General features: G+C 45.0%; 1 protein-coding gene across 1 annotated transcript in view; it reads left to right on the forward strand.

Annotated features, from left to right (window-relative positions):
• Positions 1-2,249: 2,249 nt before the first annotated feature.
• nek10 (NIMA-related kinase 10) overlaps positions 2,250-18,487 on the forward strand; it is a 348,724-nt gene continuing 332,486 nt past the window's right edge. The window contains exons 1-2 of the mRNA XM_078535698.1: positions 2,250-2,301; positions 4,692-4,797. Of these exons, the coding sequence (XP_078391824.1) occupies positions 2,250-2,301; positions 4,692-4,797 (158 nt within the window). The remainder of the gene's footprint in view (positions 2,302-4,691; positions 4,798-18,487) is intronic.

An 18,487-nucleotide genomic window follows, 5' to 3' on the forward strand; every position in this document is an offset into this window, starting at 1 on the left:
CAACCAAAAAATTCTTCCCTGTGTGTTAAAATTCCTAGTACTCTGTTCATCCAGACCATTCAATGCCTTTCGATTGAGTGTAGAATCCTATTTCTTGTTTCTCCTCCCAACATTCATACTCGTTCATGTTAAATTACTCGCTCATTCATGTAAGTTGCCAGCGTCTCCCTGACATACTTTACATTCTGCCTCACTTTGCCAAACAAAAGTGTCAGTAATAAATTTTGAAATTGTGCTCCTTATGCCAAAGTCTAAATAATTTATACAAAGTGAACTCGGTTATATTCGCTGATGCTGATCTAGGAAGCCATCCTGGATGCATTCTGAAAGCTTAGATCACATGGATTACCTATAATTGGATAATCTTGATATGGTGAAAAACATTATTATTACTATCCTGTTTTTCTTGCACATGTCTCACTTTTCAATTGCCTAAATATGAACATCTTCATTTCATCTTTATCTCGTCTTCCCTATTTTCATAGTTTCTTTTGCTCTCTGTTCGGCTTGATGATCTTGTTTTATTTCACCATCCCCCCATTTCCTGTTAATAATTTTCCTTCCAGAATGTATTTGTCTTTCCATCAGCCACTGATGCATTCTCTTTGCTGTGCCTTTATATTTTCTAAAAACCTTAATATTTCCAAAGTTGTGATGGCTATTTTGTGCCGCTCTATGGTCTGCTGCCCCTCACTCTTCTACTCAGCTCCTCTCTTAGCTTCTTTTCACTAACTGTCTCAGTCCCAGAGTTTTCCTTGTCCTCTTATCATCTAAGCTGGTCATTGACTGCAACCTTGGGCTCAAGATAGGACTTTTCTGGAGCAGGTTGATACATTACTTCAGTTGTTTTCATGCTGATTAAAAGGCCGAAGTTGTCACATGCATTGGAGATGTTCGTTGCCAAACTGCATGTCAAGGTCTGAATTGGAAGCTAGTGTACAGTCATCGACAAACAGGAAGTTGCGAAGAATGCCCTTGGAAACTTTGGTCTTTGTCTGGAGTCATCTCAGATTGAGCAGCTTCCTGCCCATGTGATATCTGATTTTGATGCCAGATCACCACCATGGAAGGCATTGGAGAGCATGGGTGGAGAAAAACATGCTGAAGAGGGTTGCCGCTAGTACGTCGCCTTGTTTAACACCGTTAGTGACTAGTAATGGGTCACCAACATCCAGGACACACGCGAACATATCGCTATGGAACTGTTAAACCATTGTGATGAATTTCTCAGGGCAGCCAAATTTCTCCATTACTTTCCAAAGGCCTTCATGGCTGACCATGTCAAAGGCCTTGCTCAGGTCAACAAATGTAGTGCAGAGGCCTATGTTCTGTTCTGGGCATTTCTCCTGGAGCTGTCTAACTGCAAACACCATACCAGTGGTTCCTCAACCTTTTCTGAAACAGCACTGACTTTCTGTTCTCAATGGATTAATTCACTTAAATCACACTCAAGCTGTCTATCTTGACAACGAGACATATGCAAGAATTGCCAAAGCAAGAGTAATCTTCGGAAGACTTCAAACATCAGTCTGGGAATGAAGAGGAGTAAGTTTGCCTCCCAAACTGTAACTCTATAGAACAATAGTCTCGCCCACTCTGCTCTACACATGCAAACTTAAGCTGTGTGCTTGGGCTCATGTCAAGAAGCTCAACCATTTTCACTTGACCTGCCTTTGGAAGCTTCTGAAGATTGGATGGCAGGACAAAATAGCAGACACTGAGATGCTCACCCGAGTTGGCATGCCAACTATATTGAGACAGTCACAATTGAGTTGGGCTGGTCATGTAGCCAGAATGCCCAACACTCACTTACCAAAGCGAATCTTCTGTGGATAGCTCTAGTTTTGGACGCAGTCAAAGTAAACGCTGCAAGGGCACTCTGAAGGCTTCATTTAGGAGATTTATCAACTTCAAGTCCTGAGATAAGCTCACCCAGGACGCTGCACCTGGTGCAACCAAATAAAAAGTGGTGCACCCTTCTTTGAAAGCAGGTGCATTTCAAAGGCAGAGAGAAAATGCAAGGAGAGGAAGTTCCCGAACCAGAAAAAACTCAATCATCAGAATAAAAGGGACAGTAGCAACATGGATATGAAATTGGCTGAGTGACAGGAAACAGAGTAGTAGTTAATGGATGTTTTTTGGACTGGAGGAAGATTTTAAATGGACTTCAGGGGTCTGTGTTGTGACCCTTGCTCTTTCTGATGTAAATTAATGACCTAAAGGGCACAATTTCAAAATTTGCGGATGATATGAAACTTGGAAGCATTGGGAATTATGACGAGGATAGTGTTGAACTACAAAAGGACATAGGCAAGTTGGTGGAATGGGCAGACAAGGGGCAGATGAAGTTCAATTCAGAGAAGTGTGAAGTGATTCTTTTTGGCAGGAAGCATGTGGAGGGGCAAAATAAAATAAAGGGTAAGATTCCAAAGAGGATGCAGGAGCAGAGGCACCTGTGTGCATGTGTGCATAAGTCACTGAAGGTGGCAGGGCAGGCTGAGAGAGTGTTTAATAAACATACAGTTTCCTAGGCTTTATTAGTACAGGCATAGAGCGCAAGAGCAAGGAGGTTATGTTAAACATGTATAGCACACTGGTTCGGCCTCAACTGCAGTATTGCATCCAGTTCTGGACCCCACACTTTAGGAAAGATTTGAAGACAATATCAAGAGTGCAGAAAAGATTCATGAGAATGGTTCCAGGGATGAGGAACTTCAGTGACATATATTGAAGAAGTTGGGACTGTTTTCCTTGGAGAAGAGAAGGTTGAGAAGAGATTTGATAGAGGTATTCAAAAGCATAAGGGGCCTGGAGACAATAGATCAGGAAAAACTGTTCCCATTAGTGGAAAGATTGAGAGCGAGAGGGCACAGATTTAAGGTAATTCACAAAAGAACCAGTGGAGACATGAGAAACTTTTCATGCAGTGAGTGATTAAGATCTGGTTTGCGCTACCTGAGTGTGTGATGGAGGCAGCTTCAATCAAGGCATTCAAGAGGGAATTGGATTATTATCTGAAAAGGAAGAATGAGCAGGGTTACAGGGAGAAGGTGGGAGAATGGCACCAGTTGAATTGCTTATTTGGAGAACCAACGCAGACATGATGGGCTGAACAACCCCCTTCTGTGTTGTAACAATTCTGTAATCTGTGGCATCCTATCCTATTTGCAGCAGAACCTTCCAGGTGCAAATTGGCCTTAGCAGTCACCTACGTACCCATCGGAACACTACCAAAAACCTCAGATGATGAACATGGTCATCTATGCCTTGAAAGACAAACAACAACAATACCTCAGCTAACATTTCTTGCTTTACATGTCACTCCCATACTGTTTAACCTCCTATGGCAGCCATACCCAAAGGGGAAAAAAAAAACTGCTTTCCGGAGAATGAGTATGTTTAAAAGCCTATCCAAGTGAAAGCCACAGTAAAAAGATTAAGCTGGGCGAAGTCTGTTGGATTGACTTTAAGGTAGATGCTCATATTGTTTAGAATCGTTATCTTATTTGCTCAGTGTATCTATTAAGTCATTATTGCTCATCTTTGTTTTGTTCAAGTTTGTTTAGTAAAGATTCTTTTGGTGCTTCAGTTTAATCTTGAGGTCCTGCTGTTATTCCCTTGCCCTTGTTCTTCCACACATTATATTCTGTAAATGATTGTGATCTATCAAGCTAGATCCTAACAAGTATCATTACTAGGATCATAACATCACCATCTCTACCTGTGTGCAGTTGACTTTCATTTCACACCGTCCCACATTGATGCTAAACTTACAACACAGCAAAGCATAGGAAATAAAACTGCATCCTATCACTGTGGCATTTTTCACTGCTGTTTCTTTTTAAAATTTCTAATTATTTAGAACTTAGTGTATAATACCCAATTAAGATCACTGATGTCCTACTGCATCAGTTTAATACAGCTGTTACGTTCCATAAACAGGGCCACCTGACTTTAGTTCACATCTTCAGTGCCTGCAGCCTGTGGCACATTTTTAACATAAATTAAAAGATGCTTGGTGAGAGGAGGAGGTGTTGCACTTGGATATATTCTGTTGTTAATTTAAAATACAGAGATACTATTTGGAACTATGCCATACCATGGGATGAATAGATAATGTTTGGTCTATAACCTTAAAATGAACAGTTAAAGATTAATGTGATGGTGAATGTTTGTATTTATCAAACATACCTGAGAACAGTGAACTCTGCTTACCCTGAGAGTAAGTTAAACTGATTATTTCACCACACTTCTGTTTTAGAACATAGCAATAATTTCAATTTTAAATTGTTTGTTTTACTTTAATTTAGTTCATAGAGAAGTATCCTGAGTACAGAGTTTGGTTATAAGAGCTATCACTCCTCTCAGAATTGGCTACCCTCATCAAATTATTCCAAAGTAATGATAAATGCACGGCTGGAATATTAAACATTGAAACAGTGTGAATATTTAACTCTTTGGCTGTACAGACAAAGTAGATTATATTTTAAAATTCATCACTACCGATATGTTAAGGGATGCTGTCCTTGCTACTTCAGTTTTGTACAGCATGCTTTAAAAGTGGCATTACCAATATAAAGTTTGAAAATGACAAATTTATAAAAGAACAAAAGAACTTTATGATTTTATATCATATAAAACATGTTGCTAGTGAATTTATTCTCTCTCAATTTTTTTCTTTCTATTCCTTCACTACAGTGTCAGTTATAAGAATGAAAGAAAATTTAGTAGTCATCCTCATCACAAACTCTTTTTGGAGATTTTTACTGCACTGGTAAAGCAAAGACTAACATGCAGGTAGGAATGAATCCTGTTTGTTGTTAAATTACTATGAAAATGTATAGGTATCTTTCAGTAAAACTTTAACATAATGGCCCAGATCTTCCATTCCCAGGGGTTCGTATCCCAGAGATACCCCAGAAGAAATGTTGGGGGACCGCATAGAAGTTCCTACACAAGTTTAAACTTCTGATGGGCAATTACCCTGCACCTGGAACCATCTGAAACTCCGATTTAAATCAGAAACTTTGGGGGGGTTCTGACTCTCTTAGCAGAATAGTTATCCAGGAAAATTTGGAAGGATTAAAACCTCTTCCAACTCCTGGATAACTAAGGTACTGACCCCCCATCCCCCGACTACCCTCCTTCACCCACCCACCTAGACCCACCCTACCCACTTCCTTACACAATTACCTTCTCTCTTTTCAGAGTTGCTGGGACCTTTAAACTTACTCAGTTTACGGCAGCTAGTGCCATAAAAAGGGGAGGCGTGGCTTCACTTACCCCGACGATCCTGCCCTGCACAGAAAGGACTCCAGTAGTTGCTGCACTGCACATTTCTCACCAGGCCTGGTTTGGAAGTCTGGGTGAGAAATGTGCATTTGCAGTTCCAGACTTGGATAAGTGAAAAGGAATGGAATGACAATCTGACAGTGATTGCCACACCGCGGAAGTTCTGAGCCAATATCTTATGCTAAAGTAAAATATGTTATGAATTCAGTTATTCCACTCAACCAATATACAAAAAAACTAATGATTTGGTAAATTTATAGGTTTCCCCCCTGGGTACTTTGTCAATTGTCAGTGCCCAGTGTTTGGTATCCATCTGCCAATGATTTTTATTTTAGTTCTTGTAGTCTAAACTGTTGTTTAGATTTCTTTTGATCTATTTTACTTTGTGTGTGTGTGGCAAATAATAGCACTAAATTTGGTTTTGACTTTTCTCACTGCAAATCTGGATATGACCAAAATATGGTGAATAGACATCACTCCGGAATTCTGAATACGAGGTGCTAGGTTTGGTTATTTTAAAATTATTCACCAGATTTTGTTTCTTGATTGGGATGCAACAGGTTCAAAAATATTCCCTTAACTAAAATAAAGTGAAAAATTGGGCAAAATATAAGAATCATTTGTTTTTGGGTAGTTAATTATAGTTATCATCTGCAGCTAAAGAAAAAGAGTTTATTGTTTGAAAACAATGCTCAATCATTGATGTGGACAAAGATATAATTCCTGATGTCTTTGAAGTCAAAATGACAGAATATACACACTACAAAAAATCCCCCAACAAGGCCCCCATTAGATGAGGTAAATTTGGGTAACACCCTCTCTAACTTCTAGTACTGACACCTGAGGAAGTTGCCACTTGAAACTGTTACCTTGGAGTGGATGAAACTGCTTGATAGCTATACAAATTAGCTTTATGTACATAGAAAAGCACAGATACAGACAATTACCTTATTTGATTCAAAAATAAAAATACCTGGAAAAACTCAACAGGTCTGGCAGCATCTGCGGAGAGGAACACAGTTAACGTTTCGAATCCGTATGACTCTTCAACAGAACTAAGAAAAATAGAAGAGAGGTGAAATATAAACTGGTTTGGTGGGGGGGGGGGGGGTGATGGCGGGGGGGGGGGACAAGTAGAGCTGGATAGAGGGCTAGTGATAGGTGGAGATAGCCAAAAGATGTCCCAGACAAAAGGACAAAGAGGTGTTGAAGGTGGTGATATTATCTAAGGAATGTGCTAATTAAGGGTAGAAAGCAGGGCAAGCAAGGTACAGATAGCCCTAGTGGGGGTGGGGTGAAGGAATCGAAAAAGGCTAAAAGGTAGAGATAAAACAATGGATGGAAATACATTTAAAAATAATGTAAATAGGTGGGAAAAGAAAAATCTATATAATTTATTGAGAAAAAAAGGGGGGGATTGGAAAGGGGGTGGGGATGGAGGAGAGAGTTCATGATCTAAAATTGTTGAAATCAATATTCAGTCTGGAAGGCTGTAAAGTGCCTAGTCGGAAGATGAGGTACTGTTCCTCCAGTTTGCGTTGAGCTACACTGGAACAATGCAGCAGGCCAAGGATGGACATGTGGGCATGAGAGCAGGGTGGAGTGTTGAAATGGCAAGTGACAGGGTGGTCTGGGTAATGCTTGTGGACAGACCGAAGGTGTTCTGCAAAGCGGTCACCCAGTCTGCGTTCGGTCTCTCCAATGTAGAGGAAACCGCATTGGGAGCAACGAATACAGTAGACTAAATTGAGGGAAGTGCAAGTGAATTGCTGTTTCACTTGAAAGGAGTGTTTGGGTCCTTGGACGGTGAGGAGAGGGGAAGTAAAGGGGCAGGTGTTGCACCTTCTGCGGTTGAACACATCTACCCCAAACTCCAGTATGGTTTCTGTGGTCTTGGAGCATGCTAATCCCATCAGCATGCTCTCATTACTAAGCCAACAACATCTGAGTTGGCTTGGCCATGTTCATTGGATGGGTGATAGCCTTATGCCCAAAGACCTTCTGCACCTTGAACTGGCAACTGGGTCACGACCTTCTCCGTGTTCATAATGCTCCGTTACAAGGACACCTGCTAGCGCGATATGAAGATGGCGGATATTGACACTGACAACTGAGGGACAGCTGTTGATGCCGTGACCTCTGGAGGCATTGGAAGAGGCGAGCAGAAATGAAAAACTCAGCTGGCTGAGAAAAGGGCCAGGAGAACTCAGACATCAAGGAATCCTGCATTTACTCAGCCCACTGTCTTCCTCTGCAGCAAATATGGCAAAGACTGCCATGCCAGAGTGGGGCTCCTGGGCCATTCCAGGCAATGTTTAACACAGAGTTGACGCTAAGACACAAACCATTGTCTCATGAGACAGAAGGGTGGCAATGCAATTTTGCAGTTGAAGAAAAAGCTTCCTTTAGTTGATAAGGCAGACTTAGGCATAGTTAGCTGATGCTATACATGGGAGAAAATGAGGAAACACAGTTGTAAACCTACTGCAACAGCATTTTACAAATTGCTGATTAAGAGACAATATTTTAACATTTTAGAACCTCCAGTACTGAGGCAAAGCTCCTTTCCAGATTGTCAGAGCAAATATCTGTTCAGTTAGAAACTTCGGGTGGAATTTTCCGAGCCAGCTGGCGGCGGGCGTGATAGGTGGCGTGCATGAAAAATATGCTGTGACCTGCTTCACGACAGCGTGAAGGCAGATCGCGATCATCCGCCAGCCTGCCGATGGTGGGCCGCGTTTCCCGCCATCAGTTGGCAGGGAGCTAATTGTAATACATCAGCATATAATTAAAAGGCCATCCCGCCAGGCACTTGGAACCTCACCGTATTGTCTGTCCATGTCGGCGGGAAAGCACACCGACGTGTTTCACAACAGCACGCAGGCAATGTGTGGGAACTGAGGGGAGTGAGCAGCAGTGTTTGGGGAACTGAGGGGAGTGAGCAGTAGCGTTCTCCACAGCTTGCCGGTTATTTACAGGCTGCAGGGGTGCCAGGGGGGTCGGGGGGTGGGGGTGTAACTGATGCCTGGCCCCGGAGGCGACTGCTTTGGGAGGGGTGTCCAGGGGAAGCGCTGGCCAGCCTCTGAGGCGACTGTTGTGCGTGTGTCAGGGGTGGTGTCAAATCCTGCACACACAGGCAATCGAGGTGGGTGGCAGGGTAAGCGAGAGAAGTGGCCACGCATTAGGGATACCTGTATAAACTGACCATGACTCTGCAACTGAGACAGATCAGGCGCAGCCACAGTGATATGATTGGGGTCGGGCTCCTAGCCTGCCAGCCCATGCAAGCAATGTGGAGGCACCATAGGGCCACCAAACGCTCCATACGATACCTCCCACACACCCCCACCCCGCTGGCACAGACTTCAAGTCTGCCACCACTTTATTGGACCGTGGAGCAGTTGGACTGCACACGTTGTACAATCTCCTCACCAACACTGGCCATGTAGCAGTCACTGCTGGAGGCGCTCACAGCCCCTTGCAATCTGAGCATCCCATTTGGGACCTGTCTCCCCTATGTCGCAGGCTGACAGGGCAGCCATGCAGTGCACTCATCTCTGGCCATTCAAGGGATGACCAGCACTCTCCGGGAAGCGTTAAGGACGGTCAAACAGGGCCAGGAAAGGCACTAAGTACAGCCATGATAACCACATCCCTCTCTTTCATGCTGCAGGAGGACAACGTCAGGGTCATGGATCCTGGTGATCTAGCTGGAGGCCTGATGGCCTACAGAGAGCGAAGAAGACTGAGGAGAAAGTGACTGAGGCTCCTGGCTGCTCAAAGGCAGGAGCAGCAACCTCATGAAGAAGGGGCAGCAGGGGCTCCCGCACATGCGGCCCAGGAGCGACAGCGAGACGAGGCTGGTCAGCATCTAGTGACACCCAGGGTCTATAGATGCTGCCTGACATTCCTGCAGATGACTGAGAATCAGTGTCGCCAACAACTGCACATGCCTAGGGCCCTGGTGGCTCACATCTGCCACTTACTGCAGGACTTTGCGCCAAGGGGACATGGAGGGCCAGTGGCTGTGAAAGTGACCACGGCACTCAATTTCTATGCCAGTGGCTCCTTTCAGGGCTCCACAAGTGACCTCTGTGGGATTTCACAAGCCGCCACCCACAAATGTATCTATGAGGTCATGGGTGCCATCTTCTCCATGGCACACAACTTTGTGCATTTCACCCGGAACCGGGACAGCCAGGATGCAAGGGCCATTGGATTCGCCCTGATCTCGGGATTCCCACAGGTGCAGGATGCGATTGACTGTGTTGCTCAGGTCTCCGTCGCTACACTCAGTGGACTTCATGAACCGCAAGGGCTTCAACTCACTGAACGTGCAGCTGGTATGCGACCACCAGAAACGCATCCTGCAGGTGCATGCACGGTTTCCAGGGACTGTGCACGATGCCTACATCCTGAGTCACTCGCAGATCCTTGCTGTCTTCCAGGGTCCACAGAGGCTGCAGGGTTGGCTCCTTGGGGACAAGGGCTATCCGCAGAGGCTGTGGCTGATGACACCCGTGCGGCTGCCTCAGACTTCAGCAGAGCGACGGTATAATGAGGCTCATGCTGCAACTCGCAACTTGGTGGAGCAGACCATCGGGATGCTGAAGATGTGGTTCTGGTGTCCGGACTTGTCTGGTGGAGCCCTGCAATACAGTCCGCAGAGAGTGTCATGCATCGTCATTGTCTGCTGTGCCCTTTATAACCTGGCACTCCAGTGGGGAGATGAGCTGGCTGAGGAGGAAATGGAGGAGTTGGGGGTCTCCTCGGATGAGGAGGATGCCGACCGGGATGAGGGTGAGGGGGTCCTCGGTGGTGACGATGATGGGGATGATGCTCTCGCACTGGCTAGACAAGGCAGGCATGCTCAGGAGGCCCTCATAGCTGCCAGATTTGTGGAGGATGATGATGACATGCAGTGAAGTGTCCCCATTGATCCTCACATCGCAGTTGTAAACCTTTGACTCCAGTCTGGCTTATAGCAACGCCCATACCCTCTGTGAGTATGCTCCTGTCATGGAGATGCAGTGGAGGATGATGACAACTTGCAGTGAGGACACTCCACAGATCTTCAGAGTCTCTGAGAATGTCTGACTCCTGTCTGGCAGAGGGCAACTCGCTTGCGCTCCATGACCAAGGTCATCTCAGAGATGCAGCCATGAAACTTTAGACGCATTTAATGCTGTGTCCGCCTTCAGCACCTTAGCTCTTCAGGAGCTGGTGCACAGCATCACTGGTCGCAAATGCTGGTGTGATGGGGGCCAGCCCCACCTTAAAGGTGCTGAGAGTGCACAGAGAGAATGAGAGAACTCTGTGGTGCCTGCCCACTACATTCTGGCAGCAATGACCAGCAGCGCCGAGGTGCAGGCATCAGTAATGTTTCCAGAGGCTGGACCATCGCTGTAGTCTGAAGGCTGCACAGAGCACAGGGGAGAGGCCCTGGACTGAGACACCTGCCTTTTATCTTATGCAGAAAGGTTTCACATCTGAGTGACAAGAACACTACTCATCAGAACAAGGAGTCACAGGCGGGGAGACATTCTTAGGAGTTTATTGACAATAGTGAACTGTTTGTACAAGTGATCAACACCCATGCACAGGCTGTGCAACTACTTTTATTTAACTTTTCTAACCCTGTCACTATGTCTTGGTGCTCCCCAGACATCCATAGCAGAGCTGGAGGCAGCCTGCTGACAGTGACATCCTGTTTGTGATGACTTTGGCAGGCTTACTCTGGAGGGCTGAGACTTGGAGGGCCCTGATCTGCTTTCGGGGTCCTGCTGTGTGGCAGTGGCACCCCCCTCGGCCTGTGAAGCTGGATCTGTGGAGGTCACAGGAAGATGGGATGCGGATGAGCCGGTCACTCCCAGAGTCACCTGGGTGGACGTCCCCGGAGCATGCACCTGCCGTTCCTCCTCCTTATGGGTCACTGAGGGATCCTGGCTGACTCCGTGAGTGGAAGGGGTAGCTGGAGTGAGAGTGAGCCCAGTACCCCTCTCACATACACACTGTTGTAGGCCATATAAGGCATCAGTGATGAAGTTCAGCCTGCACAGGAGGCTGTGCAGGAGTGACGTCCTGGACCAAGGTCTCCATGTCACTGCCATCCTGCCAGTGTTGACCTTGGTGCCTTGCAATGCTGGCGCTATCACATCAGCCTGATGACGGACGGACTCCTCCATCGTGCCTTGCAATCTGAAGAGTGTAGTGGACATCCCTTCCTGATGTTCCCGAGCTTGCTTTTGCAGCTCCAGCAACTGTGACATGACCAAGTCCAGAGGCTCGTCATCTGACTTGGACTCAGCAATGTTCTGGCCTCCAGCAGCCCTCCGAGTGCCAGGAACCTGGGAAGTCCCTGCCTTCACCTGTTGTGGATGAGAAAGTGCAATGTGCTCACCAGATTGTGATCCTGAGGCTACTCTAAAGCTAGATCCCACCGAAGTATGTCTCCCTGCACTAGTGGAGGGTGTGGGTAAGCGCTGTGATGGGACTTCAGGGAGGGTGCCTTCAGATTCCTCTTCAGAGGTTTCTTCGGGGCTTGATTGGAGGCCTTGGGTCATGGACTCTGTCGGCGGTTTGGCAGATGTGCCTGCAAAAGCAAGGAGGCGATAATTAGTGCATGGCAGTGACCTGTGAAAGAGGACATGTCACTCACGGCATGGTTGTCTGATGGATGTTGCACTGCTGGATCCTCACTTGGCAGAGCAGTGATGACCTCACCGTCAGCACAGGACCATTCCCAGTCATCGCTGGCCAGCTGGATGGCTCTGTTTTCAAATTCTGACAGAACTTTGATCTCCGACATCCCTCCACCTGTCTGTGACCTTTCCCTCCTGTTGTGTACCAGTTTGTCCTGCATGGATAGAGATGGGGAGAGTGTATCAGCACGCCTGCCAGACCAGATGATCAGAATGCCTGGCCTGTGTCGGTGGTGAGCGGTCCCATGGACGGGCTGAGGACAATGACGGTGTGTGTGAAAGAGTGAATGGTGATGTCCCTTGCACTGGCAGTGACTTTGGATGTATGATGGGTTCATGAGTGTGTGAGTTTGGAGTGATGAAAAAAGTGACTTACCCTGGTGGAACAGAGGAGATCATTCATTCTTTTGTGGCACTGGGTGACCGTCCTCCTCTACAGAGCATTTGCGCTGACCACCGCTGCCACTGCCTCCCAAGCTGTGTTGGTGACTTTGCTGCCCGCCCTGTGGCCAGAGCAGGAGTAGAGCACATCCCTCCACAGCATCCAGCAGTCACTTGAAGGACCCCTCATTGAAACGGGAGGGTGCTGGGGCTGCAGCCTTTTTTCCTTTGCTGGCCATGCCTCCTGGGCAGCAGTGGTGAGCTGGTGGCGATGAGTGCTTTGCTGGTGGCTGCCTTTTAAAGATGGCGGCAGGCGTGATGCAACAGCGGGATGATGGTGGGCGGGCGAATGACAGCCATGGAAGTGGCGTGTTTCAGGGGAGTGAATAAATGATGAGGCGGGTCGGGACAATACGGCGTGAAAACCCACCATTTTCATCGGCGGGTAGGACTCCATTTTACCCACCCGTTACCGCAGTTAGTGCAAATCTGGGAAAATTCCATCCGTTGTTGCAGATTGGTTGGGTAGCTCAGTGGCTTACTTACAAAGAATACAGAAAAAAAAAACACTCAAAATGCTTGAAAGGGTGGTGGGATTGGATTGAGGAATTATTATATAAATTAGATATGCTCCCACTGGAAAATACTTAGAAGCTTCCCGCACCTGGTGACAAATGATGACAAAACAAATGTTTATGTCTGTTTCTGTATCTAGCTTTTCCTGGAACTGGTCACAGCTAGTTGCCAGAGGCTATATCTTCACCAATGTGCCACTTCACCAAGCCTGGCTGACCAGGAGACTCTCCCACTCTTACTGCCTGCCATAGGCATATTGGAAGGATTTACAGGTTGATAACTGACCTATTTGGCCACATGATAGATGCACCTTCCATGGCCATCAAATCCAGGAGCAGGACTTGAACCCAGAGCTTCTGGCTCGGAGGCAGTGATGCTACCCACTGCACCACAAGACCTCCTACTAGAAAAGAAAAGGGGATAATTTTACTTTTTATCGTGAGCAAGCGATGGGTGATAGCAAATTGACAGCCTGTATTACATTTTGCCTGATTTGATGACTGCAACGGAAAGTTATCTTGGGGTTAAAAGGGTTAAATTATAGATATAGACCAGGTTTCATGGGACTAGGCTTTTATTCCCTTGAATATAGAAAACCAAGGGGTGATCAAATTGAGGTGTTTAAGATGATTAAAGGATTTGTTAGAGTATATGGAATAAAATGTTTTCCAGTAGAAGCTGTATTGGAAATAAAAGCATCTCCGGATCTTCCCATTGCTTTAGCAGATTTATAAGATCTGCTCTTTCTTTCATCTCCCAGGCTGGTAAACTTTGTAGTTTATGGGCGCTATGTTGAGTCAGTCTGGGGATGATATACTGACGTTTGTACAGCTTTAACCTTTAACAGTGCATAGGTCTCCTATTAGTTTGAATATAAACAGAGTCCTCTGATCTATCAGAATCCCTTTTAGAATTCCTACCTTGGAAAATACCTTTACCAATTAATTGGTAATGTTTTTTGATACCATCTTCTGCAAGGGAATAGCCTCTGGCTGCTACCATGTTAAAAAATTGGCTCTTACTAGAATATACTGGTATCCCTTGGCAAACTTTTCCAAAGGCCCCACCAGTTCCATAGCAACCCTTTAGAAGGGCACATTGATTGTAGATAGCGAAAGAAACAGAGCAATGGAGAGGAGGCTTAGGCCCTGGTAATCGACATTCTAGATCCGAATTTGACATTCTGGGTGGGAATAACAATAGAATTTCTTTTCAAACCCCTGGTTAAAAAGTGATATTTCCTCCTGCGTTTTTCCCACTGAGATGTGCATTCAGCAAGTGTCTACAGGTCAGATCTAATATTCGATCTTGGAAAAAAAATTGGAAAACAATACTTGTTTTATCTCTACCCCATGAAAATTATTCTCAAATAAGTCCCAGTTATTTTAAAATTTACTTTCTACTATCTTTCCATGGATAGATATCACTTTGGTTTTCAAGTTCTGAAAAGCAGAGTCATTAAACATGTTCCTGTTTGAAACATGTCATACTTATAGATGTCTGCTAGGGAGCCTTCCCTTCTTTCAAGAAGGTTCTTGGGACCTTCTCCCTCTATCTGACTGGTGGTCTATTAATGGAAAGGGTCTTGAGTTGAAGTAAAATTGTAGGGATATATTCTCTACCTGTGAACCTTATCCTACTTCTGCTTTCTTTTAGATATTCATTTTTTCCCAATCACCTGAATAGGTTGAAGTCCTCAAAGGGAAAAATGAGTGATCTCCTCATTAGCGTCAGTGTCCAACATGGGCCTATTTTGAACCTTGTTATAACAAGGGCCTCAAATTCCAGAAGATCCCTTCCCAGGATAACTGGTTGAAGGAGCCCTGGATTTATCCCTTGCTAGAGTTCTGGGATTTCTGGCCAATTAACCCTTCCACTCTTAAGTTCTAATTTTTCTTTTTATTCATTGACGGCATGAGGGCGTCACTGGCTCGGCCAGTATTTATTGCCCACCCCTACTTGCCCTTGAGAAGATGGTGATGAGCTGCCTTCTTGAACTGCTGCAGTCCCTGTGGTGTAGGTATACACAGAGCGCTGCAAGGGAGGGAGTTCCAGGATTTTGACCCCGCAACAGTGAAAGAACAGCAATATATTTCCAAGTCAGGATGGTGAGTGGTTGGGAGGGGAACTTCCAGGTGGTGGTGTTCCTATGTATCTCCTGTCCTTGTCCTTCTAGATAGTAGTGGTCGTGCATTTGGAAGGCGCTGCCTAAGGAGCCTTGATGAGTTTCTACAATGCATCTTGTAGATGGTACACACTGTTGCTGCTGTTCATCAGTGGTTGTTATGACACAGCAGTTGGTAAAGGCTGAGTTGTTTAAATCCCGGAGGGAAACTTGAGCAATTGTCATAACCTACATTTTCAATTTGTATGTATGAGATGCAGCTCTGAATTCAGAAATAAAACCACCAAGCCTCAAGAGGTTTTATTTATATATATTAAATTAAACATTTATTAATTTAACAAGGAATTAAACACATACACATGTCTATAAATTACTACCATAATAACTTTTAAACAAATCCCCAAATTAATCACTCCCAGGTAAATCTTCATCAAGGCAACAACAAACCATAGACTTTAAACAGACACTAGGGAAAGCACATTTTGTCTTACGAATTCAAAGTGACGTTCCTTTCAATTTGTTTCCTTTGCAGACAGTTGTAGGGCTTACAAGCTGCTTAGATCTTACATTCCTCTGACCTGCACATACAAAAATCCTTTTTTTATACCTAGCTTTCCCTTTGAATGTAAATTCTCATGGTTAACCCTAGGTCTTTGAACTTCTAACAATAAAACCCCTTTCATAGCACCAATTTTATTAGTGATATATTGCTTGGTATCTCCTAGCTAGATGCAAGATTTTACTCCCTTCTTTTGAATGGTTTATTCAACAAATGCAAATGTACTCTTTACCTTACTGTTCTCCTTACTACACTGAATTACTTCACCCAGTTAACATCTCAAAATACATCAAAACATCCAGACTATTTGGCTTTAATCTAATTAAGCCATAAACACACCCACAGACACAGACCCTACTACAAGTCCAATATAAAAATAAGTTCCAATAACATTATATGCATTAATATCTTCATGACACCCACCTCTCTAGCGAAAAATGAACCGTCATAATTTTAAAAGAGCCTCAGGGAGATGAAGCGCTGTTTAAAAAAACTTAATGAGCAAAATGAAAATGTTGTAAAACGTGTGCCCTCTTATAACTCTGTCACATGAGCAGGGACATGGTTTTAATTCAGTTGTCAAATTTTTATTTTATTTTCATGTGCTTTAGGAAACCTCATCCCAACCATGGATGAGGTTTCCTAAAAGGTGCAAAGACCGCTTGGTGTTTTTGCCTGCTCGCCAACTGTAAGGTTGGAAGGGCAGTGTAAATTTCAATTTAATTACCTTTTTAATGGCCTTAATAGGCCTTTAAATTGTCTGCAGGCGTGCTGCTGACTTCAGTGTGCACCCGCCGAATGAAATATCACGGGACTACGCAATGACATCGGGACGCTCGCCTGACATCATCGCGCGTCATTTTACGCTTGGCCGGGTCGGATGTGTGTCAGCCCGTCAAGCTCAATATTCTGCTCTTGATAACGCATCTGCAAACAGATTTTCTCTACCAACAACATGTATAACCCATAGATTAAATGGTTGCAATAATAGACTCCACCTGAAAAGTCTTGGGGCAGAATTTCACTGTCGATGAGCAGGGGGTGAGGCCCGCTTGCCAATGCGTAAAATGACGCGGGATGACGTTGGGTGGAACCCCCGACGTCATCCCACCCCATTTAAATTTTCAGGAAGGCGGGGGCACAGCAAAATCAGCTGCAGGCCCGCCGACCTGTCAATGGCCAATTGAGGCCATTGACAAGATCATTTAAACTATTAAAGGACCTGCCCGTCCAACCTTAAGGTTGGCGGGCAGGCCAGGAGCCTCAGCGGCAAATAGAAAAAACATGAAACTTCATCCACCGGCGGGATGAGGTTTCATGCAGGGTTCTAAAAAGTTTAATAAAGTTTTACTGTAATTTATGAACATGTCCCATCCCAGCACTAGCCTCAGGGAGATGTGCGCTCTTTCGTGCGCATGCACAAAACAGCGCACTCTCGCTTTTGGGGAATACCCCCCCCCACCTGCACAGGAAGTACATAGCGCTTCCCGCTGGACGTTATGCTGGGTGGGCCTTAACTGGCCCGCCTACATAAAATGGTTGCGGTGCCCGCTTCTCCGGCGGGGATCGTCTCCCCGCCCGCCGGAGATTGGGTCGGGCCCACCCGCCCAGCAGGCAGAAAATTCTGCCCTTGCACTTTTGTCTTGATATTCGTCCAAAAACATCAAAGGATTATGATCTGTATGAACAATTGTTTCTGATGCATTGATTGCAACATAAATTTCAAATTGCTGCAACCCTAACACCAAACCCAAAGTCTCTTTTCGAGGGTTGAATACCTTCTTTGTTGTACATTCAGCTTCCGTAAAAAATACCCTATCGGCTTTTAAATCTCCTTGTAACATTACAGCCCCAATGCCTATATCACTGGCATCAACGGCCAACTTAAATTGTTTGGCATAATTGGGTACTGCCACAACTGCTACTGTAATTAATACAGTTTTCAAACTATCAAAAGTCTTCTGACACTCCAGTGTTCATTGAAACTTCTTGTTCTTTTTTTATAGTTCAGCCAGTGGAGCAACCATGTGGCTAAATTTTGGTACAAATTTCCGGTAAAACCCACTCATGCTCAGAAACCTCAAAACTTCTCGTTTCGTTGTCGGCACTGGGAAATCCATGATAGCCTTGACTTTCACATCTCTCAGAGCCACCTTACCATGTCCAATGGTATGGCCTAGATACGCAACTTGCGCTTTTGCAAATTCACTTTTAAACAAGTTCATCATCAAATTAGCTGCTTGCAATCGAGAAAATACTTCTTCCAGATGCTGTAAATGCTCCTCCCAGATCTGACTGAAAACTATTAGATCATCAATATAAACAGTACAATTGCATAGACCTGCAATTACTTTGTCGGTCTTCGAAATGCGCAGGTGCATTCTTCATACCAAATGACATGACTTTAAACTGATATAGTTGACTTGGCATTGCAAAAGTCAACATCTCCTTTGCTCTCTCCGACAACGGTATCTGCCAATGTTCTTTTAGCAAGTCAATCTTTGTGATAAATTTCAATTGTCCCACTTTCTCAATGCAATCTTCTAACCGTGGAATAGGATATGAATCTGCTTTTGTCACCGCGTTCACCTTTCGAAAGTCCACACACAGTTTTTGTGTTCCATCCGGTTTCTGTACCAGCACAATAGGCAAACTCCAGTTGCTGCAACTAGACTCAATTATATCATTTTAAAGCATGAAATCAATTTCTTTTTGTACGTGTGATAACTTTGCCGGATTTAATCTATAAGGATGTTACCTTATTGAAGATGAAACCTGTACAGAGACATCATGGCCTGAATCTTCTGGTCGGTGTGCGGGGGCGGGCCCTGCTCGCCGACGCGTAAAATGACA

The sequence above is a fragment of the Cetorhinus maximus genome, chromosome 3 (genome assembly GCF_964194155.1).
Source record: "Cetorhinus maximus chromosome 3, sCetMax3.hap1.1, whole genome shotgun sequence".
Lineage (NCBI taxonomy): Eukaryota > Metazoa > Chordata > Chondrichthyes > Lamniformes > Cetorhinidae > Cetorhinus > Cetorhinus maximus.